Below are 24,543 nucleotides of genomic sequence, written 5' to 3' on the forward strand. Positions count from 1 at the left end.
CCTTCAGCTGGAATGTACCGATTTTTTTTCTTTTGGATATACTGTATTGCTGTATGAATACAAGGCCTGATCTGTAAAGCGTAATTGGTGACAATGTAATAAAGTAGAATGATGAATGTTAAAATAATGATAAAACCATTTCGTTTTATTTTACTTACGTATTTTTATTAAAATATTTTTGTCCGAAAATAGTTAGTGTTAAGACTAAATTTCATAATTATTCGTAAAACGTCATTCGGTATTAAAAAAATATATGTTAGCGTGATTTCATTTTACCACTGCGCATACACAGGTACGTAACGATTCTTCCATCTATGTGTTTTATCGTTTATGAACAAAAAAATATAGGGAGAAAAAAACTAACAGAATAATCGTCGCTCGGAAGGAAGTTACACAATATCATTTTTTGCCGTCGATAAAATTTAGCCATTCAATTTTGAAACTTTTGCATTCGGTATTAACCAGAAAAAAATTCGAATCCATACGAAACGATGTGCGTACGTGTGTATGCGCGTATTACAAGAAACTCGAAGCTCACTCACATTCGACTCGCACTCGATCAACAATAAAAATCTTAAGGACTATTTGGTCGATATATACACAGCTATTTTCACACAATTTTCGCTCTACTCGTTCGTTCAAAAATACACTTACATTTTTTTTCACGAACGTGTTGGTACGCAATTTTGCACAAAAAAGGAATTAAATTTTCTATACACTCGTTCATCACATTGAGGAAACCATTAACATTTAAATTACATCTATCTAGCGCGAAATCTTTAGATCTTTATGAGGTATTTTATTCGTATGATATAAAGGTTGGAATGTTGGAAGCCCTGGTTACTCGATCGTGTAGCTTAAAAATTATTCGTAATATCTAATCACAATATAGGTTGAAAAAATACATTCAGCGCAAGATGCATGTGTTGGCTTAGTGAACTAATTAATATTAAACTAGGCTGGAGATTCATTATCATAAAAAAAAAACTTACGAAGCGTAAAAGATCGGACTATTTACAAGCGAGCAATATTAGTACCATCGAGAGGTCTTTACGTAAAATATTACAAAAAAAAAATAATGTAGCAATCGCTATATCGCTTACGACGTATTACAAGTTAAAATTTGTATTACAAAAAACATTGTGTATAGTGATACATAGTAGGCGCAATGATCGTTTACCGGAGAGAGTTTTTTATCAAGTACTCTCGACGAATCTAAAATATAGGTAATATAAATTAGTTCTTTATACAACATTTGTTTCGTCAAATTTAACAAGTGTAGAGGAATATCGAACATTTTTTTACTAAGCTCATATTTAATGTATTATTTATAGTTTACGGAACATTTATACAGGGTTTAAGCTTGGGACCAAACGTCGCCCCGATCCCTTCTTCATTTAACACGAACGTCGTTCGTTCGCGCTACGATCATTCAAAATGATTATTTTTTTGCAGCAGTAGAGGTGAGAGATGAATTTCGTATCGATTAATTTATAATCACAGTACTATTCGATTAAAAAATGAAAATCTTTAACAGAACCAGCTGCTGCAGTTTTTCAATTGTAAATTCCTTCCACGAGTTCCCACAAAAGTCTCGAGGTAGTATAGTATACGTAAACCGAAAGTCGGCTGCAAAAAAGTGTCAAGCGTCAAGAAAACGAAAATAAGCTCGCTTTAAAAATCTCTCGGCTCTTATCGGCCTCTCTGCAAACGCGCGCGAGACGGACATTTTTCCATCAACGAACGAACGAACGAACGAACGAACGAACGAACCCCCACGTACTACGATGCGGGGACGATTTCGATCTCGCGTCAGATCTAGCCTCGCGATCGCGCGATTTTCTCACCTCTCTTTGGAGCGTCTATACTTTTTTATTTTCAACTTGAATTTTCTCCTTCTCGGATCGGAGCTTTGAGGGACAGTGAAGCTGCGATATCGAGCGAAAAAGATCGGCACCTCTCGGAGTCGTTTTCTAGTTTTTTTTTTTTTTATAACGATTCGAAGGAGATCGACTCCGAAAGTTTTATCCGCAATTAAGGACACACAAACGCGCGCATTCACAGGCGTAAAAGTAGCGTATTTAAAATATACATATCATCATATTTACAAAATATAGGGATGGCAAAACTGGTAGACTAGCCTCTGGCTGCGCTCGGTCTTCTTCATGATTCCTTTCTTGTAGTACTGCCTTATGCTCCGGCTCAGCTTGTCGTAGTTCATCGCCGGGCGATTCTTGCGCCGGCCCCAGAGCCGCGCCACGCGCACCGAGTCCTCGATCTTGAAGACGCCCTTGCTGCGATCGATCCATCGGATGCAGGTGCCGTGGAGCTCGGGATTCAGCAGCAGCTCCTTGAGGAACTGCCACAGGTGGATGTGCGAGCCGCTGCTGCGGATTTTGTTGCCACCGCCGCCGCTACCTGTGCTCGGACTACCCGACGATGTGCTATTGTTGTTGTTGTTGTTGTTGTTGGTACAACTCGTGGCTATCGGCTGATCCTCGTCCTCGTCTGTGAATCGACGATCGCAAAACGTTACATCGTTAAAATGATATACATTATTCGATGTAAGATATCGAAAAAATCCCTCACCATCCGTCAGATTGGCCACGTCCTTGACGCTACTCGGCGCACTGCTGCTACTGCCGACCGAATTGGGCGAATTTCTCGTCGGGTCCGACGACGACGACGACGACGTTGGCGGCGACTGCTGCTGCTGCATCAATCCCTGGCCGGGATTCGTCGCCGGCCAGGACGTGACCAGCGCCCCGGAGTTGCGGGGCGTCTCCTCCACCGCCGCCTTCCAGATCTCCAGTTGGGCGTGTAGCATACTGCCGCACTGCAACGCGAAACAAAAAAAAAATCGATTCGTAAGTTTTGTGCGCATGTATTTCGTTCTCGTGCGCGACTTTCTCGTATTTTTTATGGCATATCTGTGGTCTCGTTTTAATAATACAGGACTTCGGAGAAGCGTGCGCAGCTCGGCGAGTGAATCACGACTCGTTCGTTTAAAAAACCCCCCTTCGTTACGCTGCGTGTGACTAATTTTTTGCTCGCGCGTAAGAAAAATATCGAAAATTCATTAGGCAACGAAAGTGCGTACATATCGAATCTCTCTCGAGCGCGATCGTCGCAAACGTCGCGTTAAAAGGCTCGACCGCGATCATCATCGACGCGCACCACGATGACGCACGCGCAAAAACCAAAGCGATGAAACAACAGCCGCGAGCGATTACAATTTCTCGATTATTATTGTAACGACGGCCTATAGCTAAGCGCGGGTAGTAGCATAATACATCGTCAAGGTGGAAATTCAAAGATAAATATGCGCCGAAGAGAAAAAAAAAATACAAATAAATCTATTATATTTTTCCTCCGGTAATAAGAACTGCTGCTGCCACACACATGCTCAAAGCTGCGAACGCGAACTGATTAATCAATTCTCGTAATCGTTCGCGGAAGTGAATTTCGCGCTTATAAAGCGCAGCAGCAGCCACAGTTGTTTTGTATATTCATTATATGTGTGTTGTCACTCGGCTAAATTTACCCCCTTTCGCGCGCGCGCGCAGCGTCGCGTCGTGTGCTGCGCTGCTGCTCTCTCGACTCTCTCGACGGTTTTATATATAATACAGTGTCAAAACAGTCATTGTAGAATTAAGATTGCATCGGCTGATAAACCTCTCGACATTTATAAGTTCAATTGAACTTACCGTAAGTGTGTGTGTGTCTATGTGCGGGAGAGAGAGAGATCGATTGACTGATTATTTAGTTTTCCTTGTTATGTAACGGTATTACTAAATGCACAAATACACACACGTACGTTATGTACGTGCGCCTATGTATAAGGTACACACATACACACACAAACTTGCCAGGTAATTCAATGCGCTTCGGGGTAGCTCAGCAGTGATTTTTTTTAGGCGCGAATTACGATTCCATTTGTACCTGTCACTTGCGTAAGATCTGGAGATTATAAATTAATAGTAATTGCAATTTTTCTCTCTCTCTTTCACTCGGATTCAAACTCGAAAATCGGTAAAATCGAAAAGCGGCGAGGGGTTCGTATTTTCGAGTCATAGTCATGTAAAAAACGAATGCACGAGTCCATGCATAGAGACGCGTGTATACGGAAATCGAGACGTCTCGAAGGGCAGAAAACAAAGTTAAAAGAAAAAAAAGTATATAACTCGCGCAGTTGATGAAAGAGACTCGATTCGCGCGAGTTCTAGAATTTCTGGATACGTATTGCGATCGGCCTGCTATATTACCCGCCACGCTCCGCGCCGCGCGGAGAAAGCAGCCCAAGACACGTCGTCGTCGTCGTCTGCATTTACGCGTGTTGCTGACCCACTTCCTGATTCTGTTGCTGCTGCTGCTTTCCACGTCCGAGATCGCACACAACGCGATGCATTATATATATATTACTCGAACGCGCAGAAGCAGAGAAACAGCACCTATATCGCAGAGCGAAAGAGAAAAAAACAGACCTCCAAAGTGTTTGTGTACGTGTTTATAAATACGACGTCGGCGGCAACGACGATATGCATCGTTTTATATGCGTGTACGTATATATTGTTCGGATTGACTGACACCCACACACACACGTGAACACACGAGCAGAGGAACATTTAGGGCTTTTTTCACGAGACAGGGAAAGAGTCGAGGCTCGATATAATAATGCACAGTGGCGCACGGACGCCGGTAAATCGACGGATTTATACACGTCTGTGACCTCCTTAAATCACGAAACGATGCCGATTTTTTCTCTCTCTCTCTCTCCTTTTCCGTGTTTATAAGCCAACGCTGCCACGAGGGGATAGCTCGCGCAAACGTAAAACACACAAAAAACCGAGCAGCCGATTTCTGCCGCGGAATAATTAGATCGGTATATACGCGCGGGTTTCGATCATCGATGGCAATTATATAGTAGGCGCACACATAACACTCTATGTACGACGCGCATAAGCGAGCTCGGATGTCGAATTGTGTATGTGTGTGTATATAAAAATATGCAGTGTGTCCGACTGGTCGAACTGGCTGCGAATTTCATTCATATCTGCCCGTGTGTGTGCGTATGTACGAGTGTGTATCGGTGTGACACACATATCGGCAGCAGTCGTCATATGCACGTATACCGATCGGTACGCGCGCGATGGACCGTTACCTACTACTATGCGTATTATAAGCCGTCAACGCGAGTTAGATTGGCTCAGCTCGAGCTGTTTATACACATAGACCCGCACCGATGGATGAGTAGACGCACTTTTCTTGCGTATAGACGCGCATCTTTTTCTTCTTCTTCTTCTTCTTTCATTCGAATCGCGCGGGGATGTTGCATATACCCACGCTGTCCGACGCGCGTGTAACGAAATTTTTCCAGCTCGTCGTCCGACGCCGCGCGAGAATGTGTATATAATGTATAAATACAGTACAGTCGATTGTGAGCACTTTTGTGTTATGATAAATTATTGAAAATTAACGTTCGCGATCGGTTCTTTCGACGCCATTGATCAACGTGCGTGTAAGTGTGTACGTCGCTCATATTGTCTGAAAAGGATCAGTGAAGCGAATTTATTACCCCAGCGCATTTCATCATTCCTTGCTAAAATAATTGCCTTCTCTCTCTCTCTCTCACTCTATTTTATGTGTGTGTGTGTGTGTGTGTGTGTGTGTGTGTGTGTGTGTGTGTGTGTGTGTGCACTATATATAATATACAAGTTCAGCGACCTACTTGGAAGTATGCGATTTCAAGGCACGTATATAGTATATATATTGCGTGTTTAATATCTCTTATGAACTATTATTTACTGTTAAAGTACTTGCGCTGCTCGAAATGTTGCGAAACTCCCGTGTTTGTGGATGCAGTCCGCTCGTATAACATACACGATCTACGGCAGCAGCAGCATCTCTCTCTAATCGCGTCGTAACGTAAAAACGATTGCGCATCTCGATCGCTCATACATAAGTAGTTCACGTACCCACGAAAAAAGACGCGTAGCTGTACGCGTGTAGTAATAAATATGGGCCAGCATTATTATGTAAGTGCGGGTACTAATTATGCACATCGAGAGCGCGAGTTTTTGGGTATAACCCAAATATGCATACACGTATACTATAACCGCGAAGAAAGAGAAAAAGCGAAAATGGCCAGGCTCGGGCCCCGAGCTCGTATGCATTCCGCGGCGTGCGTCGATCGACGCGCGAGGATCGGTATATAAACATCGCGCGCATATACGTATACGGTATATGTATGCGCGACCCAAGGAAAGACGTCATAGCGGCTCGATCTGATTTCCCGGAAATTCACTTTCACCGCAACCGACCGAGGCACACTCAGCGCGCGAATATTATAGCCAGCTCAGCGCGGAAAGAATCGGCGCGCGTAGCAGAGAGCTTTACGCGGGTGCGCAATTCCTTCGGTATGCATGTAATAAACTATGGCAGTGGCGCGACGGCGTATCATCGTTCGCTAGCGGTTTCGCGGTGCTCGACCTTTTTTTCTTTTCGTTTTTTTTTTTTTTTGGTGACCAGATATGTTCGATCTTTCGCCGAATTGGGATTTTGTAGCTCGCCACACGCGTGTACATAGTTTTTTGTGCGCGAGGTAAATGATGAAACTGAGGATCGCGCGTGATGCCTTTGTATACATTCATTTCGAACATTAGAATGAATTGTAAACTGTCCGGGTGCGCGTTACGACATGTCCGACAAGGAATCAGACGTTAGTTTCCACGGTGATGGCTATATCGAACATTATGGTCAAATCAACTTGGCAAAGTTGAAAAGCTTGCGAGAAACAGTCAATTGGCATGTCGAAGAAGAAAGATCTACATTTTTCGATAGTTTTAATATATTAACTGAAAATTGGACCAGTTTTTCGAGAAATTTTTCGATGGGACTTATATACAATTATTTTGACTTTGCCACTTGCAGATTTATAGATGAAGCTACTCGCCACCTAGCAGCAACAGTTTCAAGCCCTTTAAACCTGGTCCAAATGTTTTGAAGCAATTCGATTGTCATTTTCGGATCATTCAAAATAAGCTATGAGATTGGTCGTCGAAGACAAACCAATTATTCAATAGAAATGTACTGCAGAGTGCATTTTTAAGTTATTAATCCGTTATCAACGTTGCAAATTTCTACCAGGGTGGTAAAAATTCGACATTATATAAATTGAGTGCGATCGTTTAAGAGTCGCTCGATCTTTTACGAACTTGTAAATGTATAACGACGAATCGATCAGGAGGGCAACAAAAAGGCACACACATGCGCACATTATGGGTGCACACAACGTTTGGGCAACACACCGCGACACAAAAGGCCCGCGCGCTCGTTTACAACGGCATAAAGCAAACGCGACGCGAAACAATAATGCTTTCTAAGTGCAGCTATCCCTCTATACATGTAATAATGCGCGACAGCTTTATCAATGCCACACACACACAAGTCGCTCGCATTTAGGCTCGTATAATCCTTGGTAAAAAATATATCCCTCGCGCGAGCGCATTATAACGATCGTATTTAATACGTGGTAGTACCAATATACGCGCTCATAAGTATACTATATATGTGTGCCACGCGATATGGCTCTCTCGTTTACAACAATCGGCCGCTGCTGCGGCCCCAAAAATCGGTTAATCACTTCTCTCTCTCTTTCTTTAGCTCGAGCACACGCTTGATCGACGTAATCTCTGTCTCTCAACGGGGCGCGCAAAAAAGTCTCGACGCGGCGCGCACGCGAGAAACAATTAACTATACGTATACACGAGACTGCCGTATAGTAGTAGCATGGCAGCTATACACAACGCGAGCCATGCTTGCGCGATTTATTAACGATATATCTCTCTCTCTTGATGCCTGTGTGTGTGTGCGTATATAAACGAATTCTCGTTGTTATATGCAAGGAATGGATGTAATAGCAGCACTCGGAGTTATAATATAAGTAGCCAAAGTGCCGTAGCCGTATAGCGGAGGTGGCTCGTGTCTCTCTCGCGCGCGGGTGAATTCAACGCCGACACTGCGCAGAGTACGCGCTGCACTGCTAGTCCTATATTATACATGTATAATAGTTATACGTCGCTCGCGCGCGTCATGCCTAGCGCGCATGAATATTATATAGACGAGAGACTATCGTTTCTTCGCGCCCAGTACATATATAGGAGCAGACACACACACACAATTCGCCGCAGCAGCTCTTTTGCCTCCATTGTTATTCGAACGCGAGATTTATTTACTTTGTGAACGGCCGAGACATTCTCGCCCTCGCTCTATTATGTATCTGTGTGTGTGTGTGTGTGTCTGTACCTATGTTGCAATTCATTCTCTTACTCTTTTACTCTGTTACTCTCTCTCTCTCGTATATAGCTGTATATTGATCGTTCGTCAGTTGTGTTGTTTCCTTTTTTTTTTTTACAACTCTTTTTTTATTTTTTTATTTTCATTCTTCTCATGGCGTGCCTCGCGTATACGAACATGGCTTTTCGCTGCCGTATATGCAGTAAGTGTGTATATGGTAGCCGCGATAACAAAAGCGAAGGTTATCGAGTACGCGCCTCGATTAAACAATATAATAATATTGTATTATATCGTATATACAACGTTTAGCACCCGCGCGCCTATATTATAAATCTACCGCCGCCGCGTATGTATGCCGACTTGATTGAATTCGACACCCTCGATACGTGTACGAGTTTATTATAATGCGATATTTTTTTTACGACTCCGAGCGAGACTATACCAGCAGCAACGGCAACAGCTGACTTGGGCGGCGACGACGACGGAAATATTTTAATGGAGAAAGTGCGCCTGGCGCACTTTGCACGGGTTTAAAAGCCCGCGTTTACAAATTTTCGCTTTACAAATTAGCGCGCTGTACCGCGGTATAACTTCGCCTTCGTGGAAACGTCCGAAAGAACAGATATACACCGATTATCGATCGATTGAGACATTTTCCCATACAAATTACCGCGCGCGCGAGATCATCGCCCGAGCAAAAAAAAACAACAACAACTCGTATAATCTCTCTTTCTTTCCGAAAAGCTCGAATTATCCAGGGAAGAGGAGGAGCAGCGGCAGCAGCCTTCGACGCTCCAATTTTCGACGTATACATAAAAATACACGTTATTGTTGTATATTACGATCGGCAGACGAGATCGTCACCAATAATAAAAGCCAAAGAGATGTAAACACACACACATGCTATATATGTATCGCTGCGGCGAACTCGCGGATCGGAACGCGACACAGTACGTCGCGAGAGAGAGAGAGAGTAAAACGGAGCGTAATTTCGATTTAATGGGGCGCCCTCGCTATGGATCGCGATTATTTATCCCCCCGTATACGGCCTTATATGTATACGTATACGCATACCCGCCACTTAAGGAAAATCGCACGCGCGCGCGCGCGCGAGGGGGCTTATTATATGGAGCCCACCTCGACTGTGCAGTTTCTGCATATACACATGTATATACGATATGACTTTCGCACACTTGTGATATGCTTTATGCGATATAGTGTGTACACAGGCTCGCACACACACACAAATAAGCCGGGGATATATAAGGTCGATACAAGATGTTTCCGAAGTGCACAGATGGACAGCTGAGAGGCTGTGTACGGAGAGAGAGTAATAAGCCACATAGACCTAATAGCTCATTCCGCGCCGCAGTACTGCGGATCGCGTTGTGTTTTCATAATGTTTGCGGTCGATTCTCATGCGAATCGCGTTTATATACAATATATACAAAGTATATACTATATAGCAGTAAAGCTGCAAAAGTACACGAGCGAGAGTTTTAATTATCGGCAAATATAAGCGCCTGTATACGGTAGTCGTGTCACAAGAGACCTCGATCCCTATAGCTGCACTCTATACGGAAAATCATGTACTCCGCGTTATTACACTATGGGCTTCTCTCTATAACACCGCCCCGACAAATCATTTCATTGATTGTCGTGTTCGCGTCAGCCATTGTTTATATACATTTTCCGCGCGGCACGTGTGTACCGTTACACCGTTCGCTCAAGACTAATGGATTATTTCGCTCCGTTCAATTTTTTTTTTTTTTAATTTTTTTTCACGTGGCAATGCCTCGATCTTCGTCGCGTAATACTCGTATATCATTATAAACATCATCAGGCGCGCGCTTACCTGCGGAGCTCTCTGACAAAAGTCCTCCTCGCTGAAGGAGGCCAGAGTGGCGCCGTCGATACCGTTGAAGCTCTCGAGCGGCATCGTCGGCAGCTGCAGCTGCTTCTTGGCCCAGTGCACCCACGCCACGACGTCCGCCGCGCTCCAGTGTCGTGGCTCTGTTATTAAAAATCATGCAAAAAAAAAAGAAATGAATTATTACTTTGCTGTATCTCTGTTTTTTTTTCATCAACGCGACCTTGCGAGTTTCGGCGAGCGATCGCAAAAGAAGGAAGAGAAAAAAAATGCAGCTATATATAGTAAGAATCGTTTATTTTTTTTAAACGTCGATACGCCCCGTGCTCTTGTTTCTAAACAGTCATACAGTGCACGGGCAGGAGGTATATATAACACAGTCACGAAGTCTATCACTTCGGAGCGAGATGACTCGCAACGATAGGCAGATATTACGATTTATATATATTTCGAGTTCTACGACTCTACTGTGTGTTAGCTAGCTATATGCGCGAGAGAAGAAAACGTTGTTAGGCGCTCGCGGGAGTGAGATTGTGCTTATTATACACATCGCACAGCCGACCGACAATAGCTGCGGGTTAGTTTTTTTTTTTTTTTTGTTCACTTCGCCTATCTCTCCGTTTCGCGCGGATTATGTATTACAATGTCGCGTACAAAGCAAACGCGGCAAGTTCAAGTTTTAGGTCGCGGCTTTATAAATCTTATGTATCGATTATTACTCAACTCACCGGGATGTATTCCAAGGGCCACGCACGTATTGTCGAAATCCTTCTGGAGCTGCTGTATCGCCAGGCTGAGCACGGGCTCGATCTGTTCCCGGGCCAGGTCGCCGACGCACTCGTTCGACTCGACGACGTTCTGCTGCTGCTGCTGCTGCGGCATCTCTTCGTCCGCGTATCCGTTGCCGCTGTTGTTGTTGTTACTCGTGATCGTGGTACCGGGTAAATCGACCGGCCGGAGGTTGTACTTGCGTTGAAAGCTCATGTCCCTCAGTACTTCGCGCAGCAATTGATGATCGTCCTTGGTCTGCTGCTTCGTCGCCTCCTCCTCCTTGACGTTGCGATTGCTGTTGTTATTTTTATTGCTATTGTTGTTGTTGTTGTTGTTGTTGTTGTTGTTGTTGTTGTTGTGATTATTATTATTATTGTTGTTGACGTTGTTGTTGTTATTGTTACAAAACAACAGATCTCGGAGCGACGACTTTTCGTAATCGAGCACTTGCAGGGGCGCCGGCGACGAGGCGATCGAGGCGGACGAGGAACAGGGCGACGACGCGGACGAGGACACGCAGCAGGACGAGCTTATCGTGGGCGACAGGCAGGCGTTCGTCGACGCGTTGTTGCTGTCTTTGAAGAGAATCTCCTTGAGCAGCGGATTCGCGTCGGCCGCCGCTGTCGCCGTAGCAGCGTCGGCGGAGGTAGTGGCGGACTTTTTGTTCGGGAAGAAATCGGCGTCGAGGCTGTTGTAGATGTCCTCCTCGGTGCGGGGCGGCGTGCAGGGGACCGTGCAGTCCGTCGACTCCTCCTTGTAGCCCAGACTCTCGGCCAGCAGTCTGCCGTGCGAACGAAAAAGAAGAGGGAATTTTGACTTTTAATTTTTCGCATATGTGTATGGGAAAAAAATTATAGGCGTGGAATTTCAATTCTATTTTTAGCGCTTTGCGTCGAACCGGTCGAATAACGCGTATGTTAATAATATCGCTTGACAAGCGATTTGTATATCTCTCATTGTTCGTTTTTTGAGATCAGTAATCATCGATCAACCTTTGTGTCCGTATCAATTTGCAGTTGTCGTAAAAATCCAGTTTTCTACCGAATTCATTCAAAATAAAAAAATAGATCGAAAGAAAAGTAATCACCTGGACTCGTGCAGTATGCTGAGCAAATCGAAGCTCTTCTCCCTCTTGATGGGCTGCTTGGCTGGGCAAGACGTCTGCGTTTGCAACGACGCGGATAAAATTGTACCATTGCTGTTGGTCGTGGTGGTGCTCGCCGGCTCCGGACTCGTCGGATACAGCTGGGCACTCTGCGGACTCTGGGGCACGTAATAGGGACTCGTCGGGTAGGCCGGCGAGGCGTTGTGAGAGTAGCCGGGCGACAGCTGCTCGCCACCACCGGCGCTTAAACAATTGTAGGGTGTGCCGCTGCTCGGGTGATAGATCGGCGGCGAGCCCGGCCTCGGCGAGCGAGCCTCCTGCTTGATGTGCATCGTCAGCGGTGGAGGTTTTAACCCACCTCCTCCTCCTCCTCCTCCTTCTCCTCCACCGCCGGGTGGTACGTGTAAATGGCTCATGCACAATTGTTGAGATCGATTGTGCTGCTGTTGCTGTGGTATTTGTTGCTGCTGCTGCTGCTGTGGCTGACACATCGGCAGTTGATGATGATGATGATGATGATGTAGATGATGATGAATCTGTTGATGCGGTTGCTGTGGCTGTTGCTGCTGCTGTTGAAACGACATCGCGGGACTGCTGCTGTTGGAGTAATCGTCCGACAGCAGGGACAGATCGAACTGGAAGGCGCTGTAGTCGAAGGCCGGCGAGAAGCTCGCCGCTGCCACTTGCGGTACCGTTTGCGGCATCTGTGCAAAAACAAAAAACGATATCCCAATTGTTTACATCGAATTGTATACATAATTTTAATATAAAATTGCAACGATGACGATGTAAAGGGCGACAAAAAAATAAGTGTAACACTCGTCGTAACGGATAAAGCATATATAATATCATCAACGCCTGCGGTAGTGCGCGCGAGAGAAAGTGCGAAACGAGCTCGTGGGAGCTGCACACACGGTAGCGCGTCTACGTTACACGAAAAACATAACGCATTATACTCTTGGCAACAAAAAAAGTTAATCCGCTCGAGCGAAACAACAAGGCAGAATTAAGATAATTACGATGATACATACACACGTAGAGAATCCTCGCGTTTATTCACATATATTCGACAAAGTGTGCAGTCGGGACAAAAAATATTACACGGGAGGATCTCTCTGCTCCTCCAGTACCTGATATCCATTAATAAAGAAGACGAGTTAGTTACCCGGGAGTATTTTTGCGAATAACCTCTTTATTTCTCATCGACGCGTGTAGTAGTACAACACACGGCCGGACGGATAAGATCTGCCCCGTACATTATTATGTATATACTTGCAGCAGCTGCAGAGACTACATGCGAGCTATGGCTTAACGGATTAGTGATTTTTGCTGCGCAGTCGTTGCGTCTATATATATCGGAAGTTCCGAGCGGGAAGCCCCCCCGACTTGTATATATACAGGCCCCGTGATAAATATCCCTAGTCCTGTCTCGGGGGGTGCTTAGGGATTTTTTTCCTTCTTCTCTACTCTTTCGTTGTGTATCTCTGTGTATAGATATATAAAAAATATAAAGGCGGCTGTACACGTGGAATTATACGCGCGAGAGAGAGAGAGAAAGAGATATAATACATCGTTATTGTCAGTTTACGAGGATTTTGAGATCATCAAATAAAGTGTCATGCGTGTGTGTGTGTATACACCTATATCTCGGAGCTCTATATAACACACATATAGACACAATCGCGAGTACACAACACACAGCCGTAGTAGTATCGGCGAAAAGAAAGAGAAAGAGTAAGAGATAGATACGGGACTCGAGATGCATGTAATAGACTCGCGTGGCGTGTACACACTGCGAGGCTGCATGATAATAATAAAAATGTTTCGTACAATAAATCTATCCGCAATATATAATATTGAATTATTCAAACTTCTTCTACGTGTGTGTGTACGGGGCCCCGCGCGATCGAGAGAGAGAGAGAGAAAACGAAATGTTTTTCCGAGAAATCATCGCTGAATGCACATGGCGCAGCGTACCAGACGAGAAGGGCGTCTAGACGTCGTGTAGCCGCCGCCGCCGCCGCCGCGCATATTGCAAAGGTAAAGTAGTACTACAAAAAGGCAAAGCGAGATCATTGCTCAAAGGTATAGAATCAGAGAGAGGGAAAACAAACGGACAAGTTTCGAGCGGTCATACTCGTACACACGTGCATGAAAAAAAAAAAAAAAGAAACACTACGAGTACGATGCAAGTAGATAAAGACAGTAATAGTCCGACATCTCACACATATTACAGTATTATGTATATATACCGCGGGGACTGTGAGTAAATATTATACACACACGCGCGTATGGGTAATTCGTGTTTTCTGTTCTGGCGTTTATGGCTAGGCGCAAAATCAATCCGCCAACGATGTATAAATATTATATATATACTCTCTTTCTCTCTCTCTCGTCCATTGCACAATACGTATAATATAAAGCTCGGACTTGAACACTTTCGCCCTTAGAATAACACACACAAACACACGTATAAACGTTTTATGTACATTTGCGAGTGAGTGTGTGTGTGTATATTATAGAGCGAGGGTGCAGTGAAGACCTCTAGCGCGCAGAGCCATTTATCTTGGCGTATGTTTATTGCCCATCTCTCTCTTTCTCTTTCTGACCTATCTCTCTCTCTCTCTCTCTCGCGCCATTAAGTACGCTACATAGCACATACTACAGAGAGAGAGAGAGAGAGAGAACTCGCGCGCGCGCCCGAGAGTTTGTTACGCTTTGTAAACCCATTATCCCGTGAAGGCGCCTGCCAACTCAGCCGTTGCACTTTTCCCATGGAAACATTTTGCGAGCGCGACTCCATGTGCTGCTGCTGCCGCTGCTGTTATGTACGTACACGATACACACATTTATAGATCTAGTGGTGTGTGTGTGTGTGTGTGTGTGTACTGACATTTTGACGTTATGTACTAGATGCAGTGTGCCAGCTTGTATATAGACGCTGGCCGAATCGTCCGCGCTCATCTTCTCTTTCTAGCGCGCGCCCGAGAGAGAGAGAGAGAGATATATACATAAAAAAAGCTCCATCTCCGATCGTTTTAGTTGCGATGTGTATAAGCGATGGCACGAGAGAGGTAGGTATAGTACAGAAACGACATAGATACAAAGTGAGAATATTTTCAATGTTCATACGCAGTGTGTGACTATTATGTACGCCACGAAGCTTTTTTGAGCTTTTTGGTAACCTACGTTTTCGAAAAAATAAATTGTAACTTCGATTTTGGGTATTACCATTATAATCGTAAATCATTGAATCTACATCGAAATTTGAATATGATATCGTCCGCGGGCTCGCGAGCCACGCGCCAATCAGCTATTGGGTAGGCGATACCAATGGAAATTAGAACAAATTTGACTTTAGAAAGTTCAAGTTTGCTGGCCTCTCGATACGTTTCTTTTATATATATTTTTTGCTCGCGTACAACAACAACAACAGCAACATCAACAACAAAAAAGAGGAAAGAAGGAAACGATGGGGAAAAAAATAAAATAAAAGAAACGCAACGCAGAAAGAGAGTAAAGAAAAAAAAGTATCTACCTGTCTTTACTGACGTCATTGGGGGGGGCTTTTATGCCTCGCGCGATATAAACACCGTGTGCTGCTGCTGCACACGCAGAGAGTCAGTCGGAACACATCGCGTATACACACTTGGGTAGGTGCTATATACCCACCGTAATAAGCATCGAAGCGTTTCGCTGTGCCGCGCGCGCGTGTGTATATAGAGCGCATAAAAGGCAAAAATATAACGCGCGGCGAGTACGACTCTCGGGGGCCGTCGACGACGACTTTACTTTCTCGTCAAACACGTGTGTGCAGCAGCAGCAGCGCAATAATCGCTCTGCGTTGCCGCTATGTGCGATGGTGGACTTTTCTCTCTCTCTCTCTCTCTCTCTCTCTCTCTCTCTCTCTCTCTCTCTCTTTCGCGCTATCTGGGCCCGTATGATATAGTAATTTGTGTGCGAGTTTGTTTTATATACGCGCGTTAAACATTATACACTCAAGAGCGATTGATAATAATGCGTCGCCGCCACCGCCGCCGATTAACTTACGAAATTGTATTATTTTAATTTTTAACTCGCGTTAATCTCGCGTACGCGATGTGCAAGCTCGCAAGCTGTAACTACGTACAACGAGGCGTGAAAGTGCCAAATCACGAAACGCCACCGTAATACGCATATATACGTAATAACTCGCGAATCTCGGCGAACTTTTGGCTCACGATCGGGCATCCGCGACGTGCCTGCGAATATTACGTAAATCTATGCGCGCGTTCGATCCGCAGCGGAAACCGACACCCTAGTGGCACTGCACTGCATACGATCCGTGTACTACTACTACGCCTCGAGGTGTGTAGAGTAAACATCTGGAAATATCTCTCTCGTACGAGCCGGGACGATCCACGCGCGGGCGTCTCGTATTCTTGGAGCTAGCGGCAGCTGCAGCAGCAGCATAGATCGCGGTTTATATACCGTCGCCCAGAATAATTTATTTGACAGTCGAGACAGCTTTTCCGCGGAGCGACGACGATATTGTTTAATTACCCATGAAAATTATGGAAAAACAACGAATCGCCGCGCGCCTACGTAAATACACGCGACGATCGTTACTCGCGTTCGTGTCGAAATCCGCGCCTATCTTCTATATCATCGGTGACGGATTTCGAACGAGCGACTAAATTTAAACTTCGCTCGCGAGCTTTGACAGTTTTCGCGTTTATTTTTCCGCGACTTGCCTTCGATTTCGAGCGCGTTATGGATATGATATATTTGTTACTTTTGGAACCGGTCGATAAATAGGCTCCGAATCGCCGAGAAATTTGTGCGGCGATATATCTCGTCGCGAATGACACGGAAAAAAAAATAATTTACTTAAATTTCGTCACTGCGACGATTACTTCAAATTAATAATAGAAAGGAGAGAGAAAAAAGTGAAGTTCTCGACGATGTGCACATCGCGTCGTCGCATCCCCGAACGACGTCGGGTCATTGAGATTAGGAGCTGCTCGTACAAGAGTTTATCAATCGGAGTTATAATACGGGCGACGCGATTTTTTCATTCATGCGCGTACTCGCAAACGTAAAAAAAAAAGAAAAATCACGTGATCAACACGAATCGCTGGATGCATATTTGGGGTATAATATATAATGTAGGAAAGAAAAAAGAGCAGTCGTAAAAACGAGCCAATTTTCGTGTGCGTCTAATTAATTATAATGTTACGTTGCGGTGTATACGCGCGCGCGCTCGATCGATTTTTAAATGGCCTGATAAACGCGTTAGTTGGAGCATGCGTTGTGCCACTTACATACATAATGACGCGCTTTTATTTTTCCTTTTTTTTTTGCTCGCTCGCTCGAAGAAAGAGACACACAGAAGCAGACACTGGGGCATTATAAAAAAAAAAAAACGACAGCCGTACGACGACGACGACGACGACGACTTATATGTGCCATTAGAAATGAGCGAGCAATGATAGTTCGTCGACCTATTAGAAAAATGGAGGTTCAAGGACTCGGTGAGAGCTGCAGCGCGCTTTGTTGGTTCTCTCTCTATCTTGCTGGCTCGTATTATGAGAGTGCGCACACACAGACAGACATCGAGCGCAAAACGGCGCGCCGCCGCGTTTTCTAATCGGCTGACGTCATTATAGGCCAGGAGGCAATCCTTTCTAATTTCGCCTCGAATATATAGTGTGCCGCGTGCTGCAGCACTGTATACGTACGTGTACGTAGGCTGCATGCCTTTGTGTCTATGTGTTCCATGAGCGGCGCGCGCACGTGCTAACAACTTTTTTCATGCGTGATCTCCTTTACGACGAGAGGGAATAAAAAAAAGAGAGAGAGAGAGAAAGACAAGAATCTCTTTAAGGAATTCCGTATCAGGCCTACTACTCTATAACGTGTGCAGCTATATAAGCGTGCCTATATATACATGTGTGTGTGCGGATTATATGTGTTATTGCGCGCGCTTGTGAATCATATAATACGTAATGTTTATCTCCGCTCGATTTTCGTTTATTATTTTTTCGCCTATCGAAATTTGCTGCTGTTAGCTGCCGCACGATCCGCTGCCGATCGTATCGATGAACTTGGGTCCACAACAATGTAATTCATGAATCACACAATGCACACACACACACACACACACACACACACACACACACACACACACACACACACACACGTATCTTAACTCTGGCTCTCTCTCGCATTTTTGGCTGCATTAGGCAATAAACATGATCGGGACGGAGATAAGATTTTCCATTTGGGGAAAAAAATTACGCGATGATCGGTAAGTCGAGATATACTTGAACACACACACACACGGAGAAACGGACACGCGTCGAAAATCGTATTTTCAATTGTTCATTATGCGCATGATAATTCATCTAATGAGTACATATATGTACACAATAATAATATGTAAGCGCGTATATGAGTTTTATCTTTGGCGCATATATATAAATTCCCAACGCCAGTCTTACGGTATTATAAAAGCGATCTGCAAGGCCAAAGTCATGGCCATATAAACGCGTGTGTATATACACACACATGTGCGTGTGTGTGCAAGTATATGTACGTTCGTGATTGTTATATATAAATATAAAATCCTTACACATTTGTAAGAATATACACAGACGTGCACGTCAAGTCTGCGCGCGCGCGTTCACGTAATTCTTGGCAATAATCATCGTCATTAATAATTCATATTTAAAATATTTACTCAGCCATTAAAAAAAAAAAAAAAAAGAAAAATTTATTTAACCTTTATAAACATGATTTTTATCGATGTTATACAATAAACAGTAAATTAAATCTGCCGACAGTTTTAATGCGCGCGCGCGCGAGGCATACGTGCAGCTTTTCACCGCTCTTATTTCGAATGCTCCGAGAGAGTTATATAACTGGTTTTTTTTTCTCTCCCTCTCGCTCGTATATTTATTTAATTTTTCTTTTTTTTTTCATTTCGTGCTTATGAAAAAATAAAAAATGTTTATAACGTCGATGTCGGAAGAGAGAAGCTCGGAGTGCGTTGCGCGTACTACATTAGCGCGCCGATTACGAATCTACTCTTGACTTGTTTATCCGACAAATTTTCACTCGTATACACAACACCGCGTGCGTGTATATTTACGCGCTCGCACAAAGAATGTCTTCTCTCTCTCTCTCTCTCGTTCATTTCCACACCTTCCGATCTCGAACTTCGACACGCAGATTTGCCGTTAGATGCACACGCGAAGAAAAGTTTCCGTTCATTTTTCAAAGCCGCACGAAGCAGAAGCAAAAGCAGAAGCAGCAGCAGCGGGCGTGGAAGAGTCAACGAACGCTCGCGACGGGACATTTGTTTTTCTCTGCGTTCGTGTGTGTGTGCATATACCTGCCATCGATTCGTCATAGCTGCCGATGAGGCGCGCGCGCACAGTCAAGGTCGATCGAAATCTTTCCGATGTATAATATAATCGGCCGCTGCGCTCTCTGTCACGTATAGATTTCGATCGGCCAACCTAAATTTGACCAAATGAGCACTAAGAACTTTTAATCGAAGATATTCAAATTTTATGCACAAAGTCATGGTATTTTTCAAGTTCACCGTTCGAGATTTAGAATGACGGATAGAAATTTCGACAAGTGCGAGAGGCGCAAGTCGTGTTTGCTCTACGAATCAAGGACTTTCTCGCTCGATTTATAAGCTTTTCAATCGTTATATCCTTTCCGATGCATGTAATCGAGTATCGCGATATTGCATCAGAATCTCGAGAGAGCAGTAATGGAAAAAACTTTTCAAAAAAAAAAGCCAAATCTCATTTCGAGGATACGCGCGAGAAAAGATAAACAAGACAAAAACCCGTCGTTCGCGCGGAGAGAGCGAGATAAGAGGGCGAAAATAGATTTTCGTTTTACAGAGCAATAGCTAGCTAGCTAGAAGAAAGCTGCGGGTGTATCATGGTCACACCTGGGGCCCACCACCATCACAGCTACACACATAATAGGAGAAACAATTCAGCCGCGATCGCCTCGCGCGGCCGTCGCCGATTATAAGCTCGGATAAGAGTCGCCCATATACGAGACTCGCGCGCGCGCAGATATTTACTTTAATCCGCGCGCGCGCGCGCCACATAAACCGAAAATCGTGAGAAGCGAATAATGCCTTATTATAACGAGGGGGGTTGGTGATCGTTTTAACGAATTTTTGCGCACCAACTTGCACGCGCAGCTTTCCATGTGCGATTACATATTGCATGCAATTATTACGCGACGCCGAATGTTTTGCGGAAGATTTTTTTGCGTATCGCGAGTCGACTCGACGACGACGATGACGACTAATAAAAACGCATATATACGATATCGACTTTTGACTTTTTGGCAATTAACGATTATTTGGGTGTTGAGGAAATCAATCATATCAGTATGCACGCGAGCGAGCATGAGAGGCGCGCATAATGTAAATTGTATAAATATATGTGTATATTTGTGATCAGCCAAGCGAGATTAGATAAAGCTCCTGTGGCTTCAATGTTTTGCTTTTATTTTTTTTTTTCTGCCGATTGTATACAATGTAAGCGCGCACGCTAATTTATCTTTTTTTTTCTTTTGCTCTCGCTTAACTCGCTAGAGAGAGAGAGAGAGGAAGAAGAAAAGGGGGGGGGCGACGGAGGGAGGTTAAAAAAATAAGCGAATATATAATATTGAAAATTGATTGCGTCGGAGAGCGCAGAGAGATAATGATATATATTTCGCGTTATCGAGAAACATAAATTTCGCCTTGACATTGGCATCGGCGCGCAAGGACGACTTTTCTTTCTTTCTTTCTTTCTCTCGCTAATTGCGCGCGATAACAACTGCAGCGATCAAACGCCGATGATTTTTGGGAAAATCATTGACCTTCCCATCGTTATACAATGTGTGTGTGTGTAGCGCTGCGAACGCACATGTGCGCGGAGCGTGACACATAACGATGTTTTGGCAAAAATCGATCGCGACTGTCAAATATTATTTCGAGCTTCGTTCGTTCGCCGCGATGACATTCTGTATGTAATACCGATTCTACCGATCGTTGAATTGGCGATCGAAAAAGAAAAAGAGGAAACCTTCGCGCATATAATAATTTATTCGATAGATAATGGTCGAGGATCGATTTGCGACTCGGATGCGATATAAATTCAACGTTACATCGCTACGTATCGCTACGTATATGAATTTGCCGCTCGCGGATGATGCAAATCCCTCGGAGCGTTTTATGCCTGCCTGCCTCCGCCGCACGGATGAATCGGCGGGCTCGCGCGAGAAACATTTCCTCGCGGCTTAATTAAGTATAAATAATATAATCGTCTCTCGATTTAACCGCGCGCGCGAGCAGCTCCTACGATGATTAATGGCTTTTAACGAAATATTACAACAATAACAGGCAAGAGAGAGAGAGAAAAAAAGGAAGAAGAAGAAGAAGTAAGAAGAAGAAGTAAGAAGAGGAATCAAGGTCAGCTTCGCGAAGAATGCACAACAGGCGCCTATATACACATATATACACAATATTCCATTACTATAACGCGGCGAGCAACAGAGCACAGGTACATATACAATATAACAATACATATATGATATGATTAAACGTTCCGTATAGCGTCAAAAATATGCCACACTAAAGTAAATACTCTCTCGTATATATATATAGCCGCGACTCGCCGCGGCGGAGAGCTCGAGCGAGCGATGCGGTAATTGCGCTCGTGCACGCGATCGCAGAGTAGGTATACACATATAATACCGCAGCGCGAGAGATCCACGCGCGCAGCCACCCGAGAGCTGCTTCCTCCTATGTATGTACGTTTTATTTTTGATCCGCGCGTGTGTGTGTGAGTCCAACGTAATCGCTAATGATATACATTTAATAACAAAACGACGATATGTATTAATTGTATATCGATGTAATGTAATTGCCTACATCGAAAACGCCTGGTAATTGTTTACACGGAATTCGCGCGTATCGCGACGCGGTGATACAAAACATTATTAATAATAATAAAAAAAAGTTACGCGCTCGCATGCGTCGTCGTCGCGCAGTTGGGTCGGAGAGAAAGAGAGAGAGAGAATTTTGCGAGGCCCGCAATGCCGATCGAGACTTACGTCATTTTTGTTTCAATAAAAAATTATACGTATAATAATATAACATTAGCCGAGAGAGAGATTTAGTTTGAGAGAAAAAAAAATTATAAGCGCATGCCGATCGCGAGAGAGAGTAGAGAGAATGTCTCTCGGATAACGGTTTGCTTCTTCGTCGTCGTAGCTTCTTCTTTTTTTTTCATCGTTGCACACACCGGAATCGACCGAATGTAATATAGAAGATAGACGCGTATTGGGAAACGCTGCATTTGTTGTACATATCGTCGCTTTTAAATTTTCGTTATCGCAAATCTTCGGGGCGAAGGAATAATAATTGCCAGCATCGCGATAAGCTGCTCTCCGGTGCCGTTCATGTAATAATTGGTATTATCGTCATCCGAGTAACTTTCAATATCTCTTTTCGATGTCACGCATAATGACATTTTAGGCATTTAGGGTCGAATTACTCGATGACAGCTCCGAGTGCAGCAGAGACAAACTTTGTGTGCGCCCCGCGCAAATCGGTGCTACATCGTTATAATATTATTATATATCTGCCTAGCGCCGCGATCGGCACGTCGTCGCTTTATCTCGATTCAAGTACAAATCGGTATGACTAATTAAGCGGAATTCGTGTATAAAAAACGCGCTGCTCGGAGATCGATCTATATATCGTTGGAAAAAAAGAATCGATAATAGTTAATCCTGCGCGATCTGTGTACATTACTGGAAATTATTAATTACGTGAGTAAGTGTGTTTCCAGTTGATTGATAATAAAAAAAAAAAAAAAAGAGTAGAGAAGAATTATCGGGGATACGGAATGCCAATGTAATGTATGCACATACCGTTCGAATACTCGCGATCGGTTCTATATGAGTTACGACGATCGAAAGAAAAATACGAATCGATATAGATGCGACTGAAAAAGCTCCATAGGGCGTAAAACTTACTTTGGATCCGTGTGTCACTGCAGCTTCGTAGGGTTGACGATCTCCGTGGACGAAGTCACCATATACACGCGCACTCGAGATCAAAAGCTCGCGCGTCTCGCTTCGAGCTTGCGAACGAGAGTAATTCAATAACTTTTTGTACGCGCGCGCACTGGTCAATTAAGTCAGCACACAAGTTTTGAGATACACGAGTCCAGTCCTTTATCGACTCGAAACTCTCGGAGCTTATAGCCGCGCGGATGAACGATCGGTTACATACCGATCACATATGTATAGGCGGCTTCCGCTGAACGACGAGCTGGGAGAGAGATGGACACACGCACACGTGTGTGTCGACTCGGCTTGCGGGGCCTCTGCACGCGACAATAGGTAGTCCGACGATGCACTCTCGCGCGCGTTTATTGTCATTGATGCGCTTGCAGCGACGGTGCATATATGCGCACGCTGCAGGGGGTCTCTTACACTTTCTTCTCTCTTTCTCACCGGTCACCTCGAATCACTGATGTCAACGTCGACTCATCTCACGCGCACGCACATCACTGCTACTACTATCATTACTATTATTGCATTACGAGCACCACCCACGCATGCGAGATCCTTATCGATATTACGAATCAAATTTATATTCCTCTCTGTCGTTGTCGTTGTTGTTGTTGTGGCTGCTGTCACGCGCACGAGTCAAATACGGCGCACGTTTACTCGCAGTGTATAGTAAAGTAAAGAGAGAGAGCCTCGCGTACGTTAAGACTACGTCAGCTCGACTCGGTCCTCGGACTTGATCTGAGGAGGGCTCGCAGCGCGGCTCATCCTCCGCTCACGGCTCATGCCTCTCGCTCTCTCTCTCTCTCGCTCGCGCGCGCGCGCCAATGTTTGTGGTTCGCCACCACCACCACCACCACCACTACTATATGCTCGTTTCGCCGCTGCCGCTGCCGCTGCATTCGCACTGCTGCGCTGCGCTCGCGTATACGTACACATGCCTCGGCCGTTTTCGACTCTCTTTTTTACCACCACCACTACTACCACCGAGAGCACGAGGCAGCAGCAGTCACCACCACTACACTACTATATATATATATGTGCACAACTATACTACTACTTTGCCTTGCCGATTTCGAGCGCCGAGCGCAATCTCGAGTCGACAGAGAGAGACCGTATATAGCCGTATGCGTGTGTGTATACCTTTTTGCACGGAGCAGTAAAGCGATCGCTGCTGCTGACGCTACCACTGCTTTCTGCCTGCAGTCTGCTGCCTATGTGTGTATGTATATTCGAGCGCTGCGCTCAGAGACACTCGGAAGAGAGAGAGAGAGAGAGGAAGACAAAAAAAAAGAAGAGAAGCCGAATTTTGACGTATGCGATCCTCTCTACGTGTACGTATGCACGCGCGCCGATTGACAGCTATCTCGCGCCGCAAGTCGAGCTTTAATAAGTTGCGACGCGATACGAAATTTCGAGA

General features: G+C 44.6%; 1 protein-coding gene across 1 annotated transcript; it reads right to left on the minus strand.

Moving 5' to 3' along the window:
• Positions 1 to 1,854: 1,854 nt before the first annotated feature.
• LOC106654057 (hybrid signal transduction histidine kinase G-like) lies at positions 1,855 to 23,241 on the minus strand. The gene is made up of 7 exons (XM_023458837.1): positions 23,085 to 23,241; positions 12,634 to 12,745; positions 12,024 to 12,414; positions 10,894 to 11,717; positions 10,151 to 10,308; positions 2,590 to 2,836; positions 1,855 to 2,508 (listed from the first exon to the last, which is right to left on the minus strand). Exons 2-7 carry the CDS (start codon positions 12,743 to 12,745, stop codon positions 2,105 to 2,107), a joined length of 2,136 nt encoding a protein of 711 aa, XP_023314605.1. The 5' UTR covers positions 23,085 to 23,241; the 3' UTR covers positions 1,855 to 2,104.
• Between the last annotated feature and the right edge of the window lie 1,302 nt (positions 23,242 to 24,543).

The sequence above is a fragment of the Trichogramma pretiosum genome, unplaced genomic scaffold, assembly GCF_000599845.2.
Source record: "Trichogramma pretiosum strain Unisexual culture from Peru unplaced genomic scaffold, Tpre_2.0 scaffold25, whole genome shotgun sequence".
NCBI lineage: Eukaryota > Metazoa > Arthropoda > Insecta > Hymenoptera > Trichogrammatidae > Trichogramma > Trichogramma pretiosum.